The sequence below is a fragment of the Mugil cephalus genome, chromosome 7 (assembly GCF_022458985.1).
Source record: "Mugil cephalus isolate CIBA_MC_2020 chromosome 7, CIBA_Mcephalus_1.1, whole genome shotgun sequence".
NCBI lineage: Eukaryota > Metazoa > Chordata > Actinopteri > Mugiliformes > Mugilidae > Mugil > Mugil cephalus.
In genome coordinates, this window is record NC_061776.1 from 16,377,308 (window position 1) to 16,394,208 (window position 16,901).

General features: G+C 43.4%; 1 protein-coding gene across 3 annotated transcripts in view; it reads left to right on the plus strand.

Moving 5' to 3' along the window:
- tnr (tenascin R (restrictin, janusin)) overlaps nucleotides 1-16,901 on the plus strand; it is a 162,526-nt gene that overhangs the window by 95,753 nt on the left and 49,872 nt on the right. For all 3 annotated transcript variants that reach the window (XM_047590240.1, XM_047590241.1, XM_047590242.1), the window contains exons 5-12: nucleotides 399-612; nucleotides 736-836; nucleotides 2,907-3,069; nucleotides 4,122-4,598; nucleotides 10,371-10,490; nucleotides 10,594-10,737; nucleotides 12,336-12,451; nucleotides 16,660-16,810. In XM_047590240.1, coding sequence (XP_047446196.1) covers nucleotides 399-612; nucleotides 736-836; nucleotides 2,907-3,069; nucleotides 4,122-4,598; nucleotides 10,371-10,490; nucleotides 10,594-10,737; nucleotides 12,336-12,451; nucleotides 16,660-16,810 — 1,486 coding nt within the window. The remainder of the gene's footprint in view (nucleotides 1-398; nucleotides 613-735; nucleotides 837-2,906; nucleotides 3,070-4,121; nucleotides 4,599-10,370; nucleotides 10,491-10,593; nucleotides 10,738-12,335; nucleotides 12,452-16,659; nucleotides 16,811-16,901) is intronic.

Sequence of the window (16,901 nt, forward strand, 5' to 3'; positions counted from 1 at the left end):
AGTAAGTAAAAGTTTTCAGTAAGACATTAAATCCAGTAGCTATTCAGTTGACCCGGCAGAGTTTGTCTGCCTTCACATTAAATATTAGATTTTCTTTCTGAATTGTCTGCCACAAAGAAGGCACAATCTCAAAAGACTCAGCTGTCATCACAGTCTTTTGAAAATAACCCAAATTTTTAATGTCAGAATCACTTTGTGAGTTTTGCAGCCGGTGAAGAAATCCTTCATACTCTCTATTATTAGTGTCATCTTGTTTCGCGTCCCCTCCCCCGGGTTCTTTTCGTAGTCTTCACTCCGCCGCTTAATAAACTCAAGACACAAAGGACAAAAACTAGTGGGATCCCCCGAGTCCGAACCACGTGCGGTGTTGTTTTGTTTCATATTGTGTTTCGCTCCAGGGCGCCGCTCACGCTGCTCCGTCAGGGGACAACAAGCTGGTGCGCACCACCAGGGTGAGGAGGCAGACCCCGGGGGGGGATCAGCCCTCCTCGGCTTCCTCAGCCAACCAGACCTTGCGGGATCAACCTGTGGTCTTTAACCACGTCTACAACATCAATGTACCCTTGGAGTCTCTGTGCTCCGTTGACCTGGATGCCTCCGGACCACCTGACGGTGAGGTCGTCTTATTGATTAAGTGTTTTGGTAGAAACTTAATATAGTATGTATGTGTGTGTGTATTTATGTTGTACACTGTTGGAATCATACTAACTTAGACCTACTCTGCTCATCTTTTAGGTTCTCGTGGCGAGTTGGGATCTAGGCCTTCTATGGAGGGTCCAGTGGATCCAGTCGGACCGACAGAATACACTGAGCAGACGCTGGATGCTGACAGTCAGGTAGAATAAAGTCATATTATATTTGTGTGTAATTAACGGTAGATACATCGATCAGCCACAACATTATAACCGCTGACAGGAGAAGTGAATAACATTGAGCATATTGCGACAATTAAATGTTCTGCTGGGAAACTTTTGGGCCCAGTGTTTATTCTTGTGAATGTTACTTAGACATGTAGCTTAGACACTTACTTAGACACTCCTTGATGGCAGCAGTCATCCCCAGCAGGATGCAGTCTGACACACACACAAAAACGCTTTTAGGAGCAACTAAAAAAAAAAAAAAAAACATGAAAAACTGCCCAAACTCACTAGATCCCAAACAGATGAAGAATCTGTGGGATGGCATAAAAAAAGGCATCAGTTAATTCTCAGGCTTATTCAAGGATAACAGTTTCTCCTCCTCCGAGGAACTTTCAAAGAAATTTCATTTGCCCAAAACTCACTTTTTTCGTTATCTACAGGTCAGGGATTTGACGCGTCACGTTACCATGTTTTCCTGACAAACCTGGTCCTAATCCAGTTGACACACTTCTCCCCTTCAATCCAGTATCTGTGAGAGCGCTCTCAACATTATATCAAAAGGTCACTGCGTTGTCGCATTTGACGTTGGACGGTACCAGGAGGGCATGGGAACGTGACCTAAGGAATTCGATAGCTGCTGATACTCTGTCCTGGAATTAATCCATAAATCCTCAACTCTGTGCAAGACATTGCCTAATACAGTTTAAAGAGGTTCATTAAGCTCATATGTCCACATCCAAATTAGCCAGCATATACCTGCACAATACCCCCCACCTGTAGCAAACTCAAACCAGGGGACGCAACACTTTTCCCATGTATTGGCTGTGCCCTCAACTGCAATCTTGATCCGGACCCTGTGATTGCTCTGTTTGGTTCTTCTGGGGACGAGGTTCTCCGAATGACTTCCACTGAGCGCCATATGATTTCCTTTTCCTCACTCCTGGCCACGCGGGCCATTTTGCTGGGATGGAAGGAGTCGGCCTCGCCCACACACATTCAGTGGCTCCGAGACATTATTTTTACACCAAATCTGAAAATAATAATAGAAAAATTTGGAAGCGAAGAATCTGCGGGATGATCCATAAATCCACGTTACACCCTCAGAAGACCCCTGTCCATTCTCTGATGAGTCACAACTGTTTTGGAGGCACAAGAGAGACCTACACACTATTAGGAAGATGGTCATAATGTTAAGCCTGATCGGTGTAAGTAAGCTGCTTACTTTTTTGAGGGATTAGGCCAATGGGAAAAGTGAATAATTACTAAAGAAATCATATTCACACCAAACATTTATAGGGATGTGTTAGAATCGTTTAGTAACTGGTCCTGTGCAGACTGGTAACGTGGCCGTTCACTCTCTGCTAATTCAGCCCAAAAGGAGTTGATGAAAATGCGATAATGTGAAAACAATGTGGTAATTGGAAAGGGGAGGCTCAAAGTGACGGAGTCACAGATAATTATCACACTGCTATGCGACGTCTTCTGGGTTTACAGAGCTGATAGCTCGCGTCAGCCCACCGTTAAGCTGTCTTGCTGGCAACCGCTGTTTTGGCAAACCCTCACCTCTTTAAAAGCATGGACCTTTTCTGCAGCAGTTTTCAGAGGGAAAAAAAAAGAAAAAGCTGTAAAAACCCACTGTAGTTACCCAGCGTCAAACATCAGACAGGTAGTTAGTGGAGCATTTGGCAGCTAAAGAAGGAAAATAAGGAGCAAAAACAGAGCTAAAAGAGCGAATGTCTTCATCTGGTGGCCGCAAACACGACTCAAAGTGCTGGGTAACGCTCCTCTGCTCCCGCTTGATTTGAAAACGAGTTGTTTCTGTCAGCCTATATTCTTAGGATGCTCCAAAAGGGCACACTTTTTCAGCGAAATGCGACTACACATTTTACAGTCTCCCTCACAGACTTCACAGCTAAACTGTCTGTGGGCTTGTTGCCGTGTTTACTCTGTTCACTTTGAGGACGGACAGCCAGTCGTCAGTCCCTGAAACCAAAACCTTGAAAATAGATTTAAAAAAAAAAACAAACAACTGTCCTTCTTGCTCAGGTAACATTCACTCACCGCATCAACATCCCAAAAGCAGCGTGCGGTTGTCCGGCGACGACCACGATCCAGCAGCTCGCCACCCGAGTCGAGATGCTGGAGAGAGAGGTGTCCATGCTCAGGGCTCAGTGTGGATCTGGATGCTGTGGGGACAGCTCGGCCATGGGTGAGTGCACTGCCACAAAGCATACAGGAAGTTTTTGTCTGTTTATTGTCTATACACGCCACGTGCGCCGAGTATTTAAAAGCAACGATACAAAGGACGTCAGGAGAAAATTTGATCAGGCTGCCTGAGAATAGCAGCGCTACAGATTAACCAGGTAGGAAACAGGAGACGGACGGCAGCAGAATATTGATGCTAAAGGGCAGCTTGTTTTTTTGTCTGCCGCGCAGTCTGATGGGCTAAAAGCTTCGGAGGAACCTTTGATGCCGGCGAAAAAAAATATTTTGTTCACTATTCAGGAGATGCTGCCATTATAATATGAGGGGACTGGAGAGGGTAGAGTAACAGAATATATTATGGTTAAAGGATCTGCTCTATTGACACCATCGCCCCATTCAAATATTTTCTGAGAACGCTCCATCTCTGTAGTGAGAATATGATTATCTTCAGCAGTCACGATCAGAATCGGAAAGAGGATGAAATGCTCAGCCGAGGGGGATGATGGCAGGATGGGAAGAAAAAGCTTTTCATGGATGTTTTGACTGCGGTTTTTCCCCCATCGAGGCACCGAACCGGTCACAAAATTGAAGGTTTATTTAGACTAGCTGTCTCAAAAATACGCAGAATGTTAATAACCTGTCCCAGAAAGTTAGATTTGAGGACGATGCTATGGACATATTTGGATGCACCAGTTTGTCCAGTGGTACACTTTTGAGAATGCACGACGTGTCGCTCACCTCTTTCTGTTCTCGCTGGCTTTACGCCATCGCTTGTTTGTTTTCCCGCAAGTGTGTAATGCACATGCTAACACTTCCTGATGCTGTCACTGTGGCACACACTCGACAATGAGCATGGCAATGCATGGGATCAGAAATTAATGTTGTGAGAATAGCAGCATGATCTTCTAGTATATTTTATTCAATGTAGCATTTAAGAGTGTGATATGTAATTATTCGCCAATATTGACGGCCTGTCAATAATAATGACACGTATTTCTTTCCACTTAAAGTCCTTTTGTCACATATTATAAACCTGCATACCTTCCTTCCTCCCAGGCCGCTTTGACTTCGTCCCAGGCTGCAGCGGCCACGGCAGCTTCAGCTTCGACATGTGCGGCTGCATCTGCGAAGAAGGCTGGACCGGCAAGAACTGCTCGGAGCCGCGCTGCCCCAACGACTGCTCCGGCCAGGGCGTGTGCGTCGAGGGGGAGTGCGTGTGCGACCGCGACTTCGGGGGCGACAACTGCTCCGAGCCGCGCTGCCCCTCGGACTGCTCGGGCCGCGGGCTGTGCATCGACGGCGAGTGCGTGTGCGAGGAGTCCTTCACGGGCGAGGACTGCATGGTCGGGAGGTGCCTCAACGACTGCTCGGACCAGGGCCTGTGCGTCAACGGGACGTGCCAGTGCCGGCCCGGGTACGTGGGCGAGGACTGCTCGCTGGTGTACTGCGCCAACAACTGCAGCAAGAAGGGAGTCTGCAAGGAGGGCTTCTGCGTCTGCCAGGACGGCTTCGCCGGGGATGACTGCAACTCTGGTAGGCTATTAATTTTTATCCTCCGCTGCACTTATCAGTTTGATCCTCCTGACTGTTGGCAAGTACAAAAAGTAGTTTGTCTGACATTTGAGGGTTCAGCTCCCTGAAGCAGAAATTCTAAGCAAAGAAGTTGTCCTCGCCTAACACTCTGTGACGGTGCGACCGGGATCCAGCCTAAACAGATTTCAGAATGACACTCTGTGACCTCCAGACAGTACGGGCTCAATTCACGAATAAGGGAACAGGTTTATTTTAAAAGGAAAGCCTGAGCATTAGATAGAGTGCCTCTGTTACTCACGAGATTTTTCCATACGTCAATTCCTGCCACTGTCGCGTAGCTCAGTCTTTATTAAACGAAACATCCTGACATTCTTCGTCAAGCAAGAAAAAATGAGAGTTATGCTCTTGATCGGGAACCTTAACCAATAATAAGACCACTTCCCACAAGGTATTCTTCACATTTAGCCGTGGATGGGGTCATGTGCTGTAACACGTCAATAATACATGACATTTAGATCCTGTTCTGTCTAAATGTCTAATATATACATTAAACCCGAAGCTATCAATTTTACAATTACGCGAAGCACAGAAAAGCAGCAAATTCTCATAGTAGCTCTGGCCTTTCCGCTTGATATATGACTGGAGCAATTTTCGCATTTGTTGCTGATACATTTTGTGGATATACCGTCCCTGGAAAGGATATTTATAAAGATAGGGCGGCTAATAGGTAAGGCTGTCTTGTGCCACGGAGGGGAGGAGGAAGTTCGAAGATAGATAGAAAGTCTCGAGCAGGTGATTTAATTTATCACCGAGGATTAATTATCGCGACAGCCTGTGTTTGGATGGAAAGAAATGTTTCTGGCGTATACATCTCCTCCGCCCCGGCATTATCAGTGCGCTCGCAGCCCCCTGAAAAATAAACGCCTGTGCTCCAGAATGCCAGCGGCGGGGCGCGTGACTTGCTGGACAGCAGAAGGTGTAACAGCCTTCATTTGTCAAAAGTCACATTCATCCAGGGAGAGGGCTGTCACATTAGCTGCTGCTGAGACAGCTTCTGAGCCGTGCTCGCCTTTGTTCAAAGCCGGCTCTCCACGCCGAAATATCAGATCCTCCTCCGCCATTGGAGGCAGCTGTCAACGAAGTGACGGATGAGGACAGGCAGACGAGCGAGCGATCGAAAAGACAGGGATGGAAAATCATATTACTGAGGCTGATTCCTCCGCGCTGCCCTCCAGTTTAATATCTGCGAAGTGAGATAGGCCGAATTGCTTATTTCTCCGTAATTAGAGGCTAAAATAGCCGCTGCTGGTAGGAGATAGTTTGCTGAATACAAAACGAAGCGGTTCAATTACCAGTAACTAGTAGGGTGACAGGCCTAAGTGTTTCATGCTATCAAAAGCCGAAGAAAGCGGTTTGTATTTTTGCTTCAATTACGGTGGCCTATATTCTCCACTGTGAGAAATAATGGAAGGTGCCGAATGTAAATGGGATGTTTGAGGCGTGGGGTTTCCGCAAAAGTCGCTTTACATAAAAATATATCCACCCACAGAGCAGAGATCAACTTGCGCTGAGGAGTGACATTCAGTCTCTACAGCGGAGGCATTCCACAATCATTTCGCTGAATCCTGACGCCGCCGTGGAAGAGCAGCTGCAACGTTCTTGTTTTGAAGACACCCGTTGAGTGCTGCGGTTGTGATATTTCCATTCTTGTTACTGCAACACAGATCTGAAGCTCCGCAGAAGATATATATATATATATGTGTATGAAAACCACAGAGAAGTTTGATATTGCCCCGTATGCGTGTGTTTCTCATTGCTTTATTTTGTTGCCCTAGTCAGAGTCAGTCATGATTGCGGCTTTATCGGTTAACAGCTTGACTTTTTGTCTTGGACACAGTTGCGGCGTGGAAGTCTTTTTTTTTGTATAAAGCAGCTTTGTGTCCAGTTTTAAATTTGACACACGCCCTTCATTGCGCGGTCAAACGCTCATATGATTCCTACACCTCAGCTGACAACCATGCAGTTAAAAGGCACAAACAAATGTTTTTGTCATGGACAATTTCAGCAGAGTGAGAACATACACCGATCAGTCATAAGATTATGACCACCTTCCTGTACATTAATAATATTGTGTAGGTCTCCTTTGGCCTTCTGAGGGTGTAGAATGTTATTAGTGGGGCTCTTTGGGTCCTATGGGTTGAGGGGAGGGGCATCTGTACATCAGGCTTGTTCCAGCGCATCCTACAGATCCTCGATTAGTTTGGGATCTAGCTAATTTAGAGGCCACATCAACACCTTTTACTATTTTTCATGTTTTTTGCGTTTTTCCTGAAATGTTTTTGTGTGTGTGCCTGTTCAGGCTGCATCTTGCTGGGGATGGCTGCTGCCATAAAGGAGTGTTGTTGCTATGGGGTCTGGTCTAGGTGGGTGGTACATGTCTAAGCAACATCCACACGAATGCCAGGTCCAAACATTTCCCAGCAGAACATTGAATTGTCACAAGATGCTCAGTGTCATTTATTTTGGTTTTAATTCTGCAGCTGAACGCAGTAATTATACTTGTTAATGTGGTTTTGATTGAAATTGTGTTGTAGCTTGTGGCAAAGGTTCTTCAATATCCTGAACAGTTTTACGGCACTAAAAACAAAAAATACGTTTTCTCTTTTCATGATATGACAAAATTCATTCATCGTATATTTTGGAGGGGACATTTCGCTGTCCAAAAGAGACCCGATCTCCTCCTAAACAGCACGTCCTAACTCTTCAATCGATCAGTTATTCAGTACCGCTTCTCCTTTAAGGGTCACATGCTGGGACACTTCCCAAGCAGCATTGTGTGCGAGTGGCATGGTATAGCCTGTAGAGATCACCAGTCTGTCACAGGCCTAACACAGAGAGACAAACAACTGTTCACACTCACACGCACAACCACAACACATTAATAATGAGCAGTGAACACCTCCCAGGTCTTAGGGATGTGGGAGGAAGCTAGAGTAGAGTGACAACAGGCAGAAAGGCCCCTTGCCGGGCGGGAATTGCTAGAAATTTGCAGCACAGGCGCTCGCCCTCCTCTTCCTTGTGTGCAGCATGTCCAGACATTTTTTAATTCACAAACAGAGCAGCACATTTCTCATTTCTCACGAGACAATCTGTTTGGCAGTGGCAACCTGATGTTTCTGGCAAACAAGGGTTGGTTTAGTGTATTGTTGCCTCCGTCTGGTATATATATATGTGTGTGTATATATATATTCCTTTTGTCTTGTCTATGTATGTATATATAAACCTTTTACTCTGTGAATCTGCAAAAGATTTACTTGTCAGAATGGTAGATTCAAAATTCATACATGCCATAGGACAAATTTACGAATGTTTTTGCCTCGTAGAAAACATCAGAAACAGCTGGTAGATATCCTGAATCTAGCATGCGACTAGGACCTTGTTTGTGATGCCAAACACAATCTGAAACTCAACAAAGTACGACTATTTATTGTAGACCAGTGCAAGGAAGAAAAAGAACAACAACTACGTTACACAAAACAAGCTGTCTCGCACAGCGACCTCAAATCACAGTATATTACACACACACAAAAAAGAATCAGTCCAGCCAGTTAAGCAAATTAGTAAGAGAAATTCTGTCGCGCATTGCAACCTGAAGGTAAGTGATTCCTTTGATGGTGCGCTGAACTCTTCTTGAGTTGTACCGTCAAGGTCTTAGTTCAATGAATACTGACTTCAGACGAGGTCCCTTTTAAAAGCAAACCTAAGGAATAATACATTCCAGAGGCCTGGCTTTGCAATTTTCCCAGACACTGAGACAATAAAATCCTTGAACATCTGAGTTAGTTTACAAGTGATCTAATCGGTCAATCACTATGCTGTACATTTATCTCGTTGACCCCTTTAGCACAGGACAACAAAGCCATTTATCAGGGCTCTGTAGGGACTCCCTTCACTTGTTTGAGTCTTCTTTTACTTTGTATCCAGCTATAGTGTGGAAGTAGTTGATCTTTCAGACAATTTCCACCACAGTGGTCCCTCTGACTGTCCTAAGCTAACGTTGGGCCGCCTAAGATGTCTCACACAAATTTGGGGTTGTGATGCATTTGATCTTTGTTCTTCAAAACAAGTATATGGATTCAGAGCAGCTCATCTGAGGTAACCTTGAGGAACTTGAGGACTGTAGTGTTGAAGTAGAAACTCTTCCTCTTCTTCTGCCCTATGGATTGTTGGTCCCTCTTCTGGTTTGTTTCCTCGCTGAGTTGAACTGATGAAATAAGTTTGGCTAAGTGAATTCTGCAGCAGCTGTCCCCTCTGTTTTGAAATCAACAAGCTACCGTACTGTACAAGCTCCCATCTGTCGAGTGCGTGAGAGAGTAGCTGAAATGGCTACTAAAGTGTCTAAAAGTTCCCGGAGGAGGGCTGAGTGCTGTGCTGTAGTGTCCTGTATCACAGGGGTGAGAGGTTGTTTATCACACTGTCACATTCACTGCTCCTTTACTCCTTCTCTCCTTTCTCTGTCTCTCATTTAATCATCTCTCATTGTTAATTACTCGCCGTCTTCTAGTACATCTTCTCCTGTTCGCCTCGGTCCATCCATCCTGTCCTTTCCCTGTCCTCTCTGTCTTGTCTTCTCCTCCGTCGTGTCCTTCACTTGTCTCCCTTCCTCCCCTTTTTGTTGTTTTCTGGCAGCGGGAGCAGTAAACACTCTTGCTTATGCAGCCACATTTGCATTCATCACCACCTCTCAGGTTTATGGCTTCACGATCTCCTCCTCAGCCTCTTCCTGCCACAAGCGCCCGCTTCCTTTTCTGGCTGGAAAGCACATTCACAAGGCAGCCTGCTCAAGTATGCGATAAAGCTGTCGGGTGATTTTAATTAATACATACAGGGCTTTTCCTGGTTTAAAATGGAAGGGCATGGTTACACGCAACAGTAAGCGTGACTGGTCCATTGTATACTTTGCAATACTATATTACTAATAATATACCATGAACACAATATCTTTCTTGAAAAGACATTGATATTCAAGATCATGTTCATAGATACAACGCAGGCTATTTAGCCATTTGAATCAGGAAGCCGTCCTTCTTGAATAGCCATGGTTGATAATCACCTCTAACCTCTTCCATTAATGTCCAATAGATTTTTCTTTTTCCTCTGGTGCGCTGGTTACAAATTGTATTTTTGGAAATATGTCGCACTAAATGGGTCCACTTCCACTGTAGTCCTGGACCGACAAATCGAGCACTAGAGAGGACATTTTTATGTCGAAGTGTCAACCATCATACGTTTGCCTACACTTTTGCAAAGATTGGTTGCAGTCTGTAACTTTACCACTAGATGTCACTCAATCTACCACACTGGTCCTTTAAAGTGTCCTTTTTATCAGAACTTAATTAATGGCATATGTAAGGTTTGATGAAGGCTTCTGACAATGAGTAAATCCATGAACCTTCATCTTTTCTGCTGAGCCTAAAAAACACTTTATGCAGGACATTTCTGCTCAATGTCAACCTTGTAACGATTGTATGACCTTCCTTTGAGCTCCTCAAGAGCTGCTAAGAAACACATGGTTCTCAATAAAGGTCAGAGTCAGTGTGGACTGATTGGATATAATGCTTCAGCCAATCATTTCCAGCAAATGCAGTTTTATCACACATGTTGTACCCTAGCATGTTACAACAAAGGTGATTAAATATTGAAATTAAGAGAATGCAAACCCACAGGATAAAATATTACAAATATATTTTTTCTTTTTTGTCGATTTATTAGTTGCACCAGCCATGAACTTGAATGTACGAGGAGTGACCGATCGAACCATTGACCTGGAATGGGAGGGGTCAGTGGTGCTGACAGATTTCTTAGTGACTTACACACCGGGCAGCCCCGGAGGTAAGTACAGATCTATGCTGCCCTTTAATAGAAAATGTCATGAAAACTTATACGGACTATACTTCTGTGCATCACTGTATCCTTTTACCTGTCTCCCTGTCAGGTGTGCAGATGGAGATAAGGATTCCAGGCAACACCACCACATGCACTATCTCAGGGCTGGAAGCAGGCTTGGAGTACAACATCAACGTGTTCGCTGTCATTAACAACAGTATCAGCGTTCCTGCAAGCATTACTGTGTGGACCTGTAAGTTTAGTGCGGTGGGGGTTATGAGGAGGTTTAGCTATGTTTGGTTCATATGTCAGTACCTCTTACTTTCACAAAATGTCCTCAGTATCCTCCAATGTTGCACATGCATTCATACATTCACACTCTCATGCTCTCAGACTTGTCTCACCCAAAGATGTTCCTCAGTGTCAATAGAGGGTATGCACTGACGTCACTGCCACCCGAGGTTACGCCCAGCAGAGTGGCAAAAACATGGTGAAATGTATCGTTAAATAGAACGAGATCGGGAAAAAATGTGGATTATCAGATCAAATTAAGGTCAATGGGCTTCACAAAGATCCACACCAACTAGTATGGATTTGGAAAAGTGGATTAGTCTCAGTTAGTTTTAGGTCATTTCAGTTATGATAAATGTTGCTAAATAAAAGATGCTAACGCTAAGAGCATTAGCCATAGAATACTGTAGCATCTGACCAGACGTTAAAAGGATGACAAAAAGTGATGCAAATATTTTGTTCATTGTTTTATTGTTATTTATTGTTGCCACTGAAATAGTTAAGTATTGTCGGCCGTAACTACGCCAAAACAACAACATTAACAAACTTATCTGACAGCCCGCCAGGACACAACCTAAGAAGTAACTTAACGAATGACTTCATCGAAAAATACAGCATAAATGAATATTACCTGACACTAAATGAGAACAACACCAGTTGTTTCTTCGTAATGCAGCGATCCGTTTACTCCTCTTTTCTTTGTCAGTCGGAGATATCCGTAAAAATATATCTCTGACTGCTTTTCAAATCCGTTGGTACAGTCAGTTGCACAACAGCTCTTCCCCATTTTTTAAGATTAATTTTACAATTTAGATGCTATTAAAGCTCACGATTCAACTGATGCTGCTAATCTTCATCTTCAACTGTCACTTTTTGCCGCTCAGTGGCCGTAACCACGGAGACTTCGCCTGCTGTGACGTCACATGCATACCCTCTATAGAGTGAGCCCAACACGTGTTCCTCTGTGATTTTCACCTTTAACAACTGCTCAGTGTCACTCACACACACTCTGGTATGATTTAGTGGCAGGTCATAGAGTCTGACAAGGAAACACATCAGTTCTTTTCATCCTAACCAAAAGAACGCTGACTCATCAAAGACAACATTGTATCAGCTGATTTGTGGCTGCATACAGTTTGCTGCTTAGCTGGTAACATTATCCTCCATTTCACAGAGAAGTGAATTTAATTTCAGTGGTCAGTGAATACTTCGAGTCTTTAAATCATTCGGACCGTTCCGATCAGGCCGCTTTAAGTGAGGACATGATTTATCGTGTTTTCTTTCCTAAAGTTATTAATAAAACGTAGTATTTGATTAGCTGTGAAAAAAAAAAAACAAATTGGGTACTTACAGTAGCTGACTGGCTTGGAGCCTGTTTTTACCATTTTGCTATGAGTAAGTATGAGCAGAAGGTTTTATGGAGCAGAAATGAAATGAATAAAGTGGAATGTAGCAGAACAGAGAGGAAATGTGCGAGAGAAAGGTTCAGCGATGGAGTTAAGATTTATGGGCTGTGTGGGTCACCGAAGAACAATAATACATCTCTGGCTACCTCTCCAGATCTCTCCAATCCGGATAGTTTAGTCTTCAAATCCATCACTGAGACGTCGGTGGAGGTCCAGTGGAAACCCTTCTACTATTCCTTCGATGGATGGGAGATCAGCTTCATCCCCAAGGTAGAGTGAGGCTGTGCGGCACCGCCGTCCTACTGTAACGCATAAAAGACAGACTGCAATGTCCTTGTGTGGGAAGGACAAAAGCAAAGAGATGTACAACGGTTTTACCCGCTCTCCCGCTTACAGTACGGCTTTTATTTTGAAATCTTCTTGAAAAGAATCATTGCTAAATCGCACTAATGCCGGTCAATAAATGGCTTTGGATGTCCGGGGAGAAAAATAACTGTATGGATTTTATTTTTTCTTGGGGTTTTTGCTCAGCTTGAAGCCCGTACCAAATTAAACAAGCGGATTGTCTTCAGCTTATTGGCTATTAGATGGATGAGCCATTAAACTCTTTTCCCGAATAACCCTCTGTAAAGCCATACCGCGGCCGAGTTCATAGCCAAAAAGGAAAAACCTTTCTCTTTCTAATTCCTGCTGTAAACTCAGGTACTCTCTGAGCTCTAATCTTCTCCCCTCTCACAGTAATTGGTTTTCTCCTTTAAGGTGTACTCCGGGGAGATATCCTTTGGTCCAGCCAGCCACTAAGCCTCATATCTGATGTTAAGATTTTTTATTTTTGATTTTTTTTTTGGTGAAGGGGGGCAGTTTATTTTTGTAGCACTTTTAAGGATAAAAGACTTGTAAATTAAGATAGCAGTGGGCCACCTAATTATATTTTGGCGCTATTAACTCTCCATGCGTTTATCATTTCCTCCATGTATCACCACTGTCTCTCTTCTTCCAGCATCTTCCGTCCTCCTCACCCTTCCCTCCTAATCTCTTGTTCCACCACCCGCCCCGTAACCTTTTCATCTCCAGCCTCTTGAAACTGCCCTCCATCCTTTTTCTTTCACCTCTGTCTCCGTCGTTTTTTCAGTATATGCTCTTACCTCAGTCTCTCCTCGCTTTTCTCCTCTAACTCAAGCCATGGGGGAAATCATATTAAGAGTTGGCAGTCCCACCCTCTGTGGATTTACTCCAGCAGTGGGGGATTGTGAATTTTGACAATCTCGTAATGGAAGTAGGCATGAAAGCTTTGGCCTATGCGAACAAACGCAAAACTCACCACCCTGCAAAGAGGAAACAGAGAGGTAGAGAGGAAAGGGTGAACTCCAGGACAAATACATTCCTATTCAACATTAAACCGCCATTAGTCTCTGCAGCTTCTTATATCTTATATTTTGGGCTTTCAGTTAGAAATTACATTTTTAAAGTCATCAATCAATCAATCAATACTCCTTCTAGAAGTGCAGCCATTAAATACAAGTTTAATATTGAGTAATATATGTCTTTTGTTTAACAGTTTCTCATAAATTCATTTTGCTGCTACAGTGTTTGAAATTCAACTCACACACGATCACACACAGTCGCGTATGTAAATTAAATTGCAAATTGTGAGAATATTTATTTTGCATTTAAATTATTATTTGCTACAACTGTGTATGCTTGTATAATAGTCATATTTAAATGTTGATATATTTGCATTTTGTATTATTTCCTGATCAACGTTTATTTTCCTTATTTACATATTAAAAATAAACTTCTCTCATTTATTCATTCATGCATTCATACTGATTAGAGATTGCAGTGCAGTGCCTAAGGAATGCAAGGTTCTTTATCTAAAGATATATATATACATATGATAATGTTATTGACTAATATTAACCAAGATATTATTGACTGTGAGCAAAAACAGGAAAATGAGGAACCTCCCCACTCTAGAGCAGTGACTAGAGAGATGTGTACTGTGGAGGAACACCCAATATCTAGATCTAGAATCTAGAAGAATTATGGTCATGTACAGCCATTAAATACAATCTTAATAGACCCTTTTACAGCCTACGTCATGACTACATCGAGGCTCTTAGCCGGAGGCAAAAAGCACAGAGCAGAATAGGAGGCTAGCTGCTGCTATCAGAGCTGCTATCACCTTGTTGGAGCCAGAATCGGAGGAGCACAGTTAATAGCTCCAAAGTGAAATTGCACAACCCAAAACATCTGTTAAGTCTTGGCTATTCAGGATATGGTTATTAACATCTAAGGATTTGTACGTCCTCCAACGATGTGCGTACAGGTCGGTCGTTCTCATCCCTTTGATTAATGTTAACTTTTCCAAATAGCAATCACAGTCCTGGAGAGTGATGACCATATATCTCATCTCATCTTCTACTACCATTTATCTTCACTAGGGTCGCGGGGGTAGCTGGAGCCTATCCCAGCTGATGACTATATGTATATTCAGATAAAAAGAAATCCTTATTTATTCCCACCATTGTCAAAAACAAGCCTAGACAAGCTGATAGGCCGTGTCAGTTTAGTTTAGTAACACAAATGGGTTCTTTATTCGGTAGTATACACTACCGGTCAAGTGTTTTAGAACCACACTCCGTATCCTCTGGAATAGCTGGTCAGGGCTTCATCCCACAACAAGATAATGGCCCAAAACTTTAGTCTAAACCATATCAGATCTACCTCAGGATAAAAACAAGAAGGAAAGCTTGAAAACGAGGAGTGGATGACCCAGTCTCTAGACTTTAACCCTGTAGAGCTGGTTTGTGATGTGACATTGTGGAACGATGTCACATCACAAACCAGCTCAAACCAGTGTGTTCACATGTTAAATCAGGCAAAGAAGGTCACTTTGATGAGTCGAAAGTTGGAGTGTTTTAAAACTTGACCGGTAGTGTATATCTTGTTGTTTGTTTGTTTTTCATGTTGTAGTGTTCATCTGAAATGAAATTCACACATGATTAGAGTTTGCTGGAAGATTCTCAACTTTGTGCTTCAAATGTCAGGACACTTGATGAGGCCGTGCAAACCTCCAGTGCTCTCTATACATGAAGCATTTTCTTCATAGATTATGTTGATTCAGTGGGATTAAGTGAGATGCAGGCCACATGCTGCATATGTTTATATTTACACTATATATGTACACATAACATTTAGGAATCCTTTTAGCCTAAGACAATAGAGCTGTATTATTGTGCTTATTTAATTGACAGAAGAAGAAAAAACCACAGCGTGTAGTATAATGTCGCCGCTGTTCCTCTGAGTAATAACATTCAGTCAATAATCCAGAAACTGAACTGTCAACTGTTTTTTAGTGGAGCCACTTTCTTCCTTATGAAAACTGAATGTCAGCACAATTGTGGGGACGCTTTGAAGTTCCCCATTACTGTCTATTTAAATGCACTATGAATGATGGCGTGAAAAAACACATATAAGACTGAGAACAGAGTAGACTTTAAGTCTTTTTATAGGTTTTATAATCATCACTTTGGACGCAAAGTTATGATGAACAGCGGCGCTGTCTACCACTTTCTTCACGGACAGATAAAATTATATGTTGTTTAACACGAACAAAGTAAATAACCGAAATGAATGAATGGGCAATTAAATTGTTTCACATTCATGTCGCGCCATTGTCCCAGTGAAATTAGAGTAATAAAAATACTAAGGCCGAAGCACTAAAAGCGACCTTGTCAGTGCAGAGAATGATGACTAATTACGAGGGAAATGACACAGGAGAGAGGATATATACGGTTATGGCGACTCATTTTGTTTCATTTAGCATCGCTTTCATGTAAGTGCATTGTTATTGAGATTGAACACCGTTTGTTGTTGGAACATTACCATTACTGCCCACCCTGGTAATTTAGTCGAAGTGATTAAATGGATTACATTCCTAATTACAGATTTGATTCCAGAAAACAGCAAGCTGTTATATGCTCTGTTTTAATACGAGCCTTCCCGAGCGCGGGCGCTCGGGGATGGCGGACCAAGCGGTAGGTGTAAACATCTGTCAGTCGGCAGGAAGTGCATTTGCAACACTGGCTCTTTGGGAACAGCTGGGAATAGCCGGGGCTCCGTGTGGATGAGTGACAAGTCTTTGGAAACGTACGGAGTGCTGCCTCTGCAGAACATGGCCGCGGAGTTATCGCCGGAGCATACACATTTTTGCAAAGTGCCACAGTTTGGGAATTTAATGTCCGAAACCATTTAAAAGTTTGTGATAAAAGGCCACAGCATATAGAGATTTTAAGGCCCGGAAATAAGTCGCATGAATGAGTGTTTGTGTCTGACTTGTAAAGTGTGTTTCCACTGAGGGAAGTGGTGTGGGCCACGCTGTTGCTAACATTTACTCAGAAATGCAAACAATGCGCAATAAGGCCCGAGTCCCGGTCTCTTTTCATCTCACTTGCCTCTGTCTGTGTTTCTCCCAGGACAACGATGGAGGGATGACGGCGCAGCTGCCCAGCACCATCACCTCGTTTGTGCAGACCGGCCTGAGGCCGGGCGAGGAGTACACGGTGAACCTGGTGGCGCTCAGAGACCAGGGTCGAAGCCAGCCGGTCACCGCCGTCGTCACCACATGTATGTTGAAGAAGAAGCTCTAAATTATTAACGTCAATCAATCATACACCCTTCCACGCGTCTATTTTTGTTTTCATGCTGAGCGGTTGCA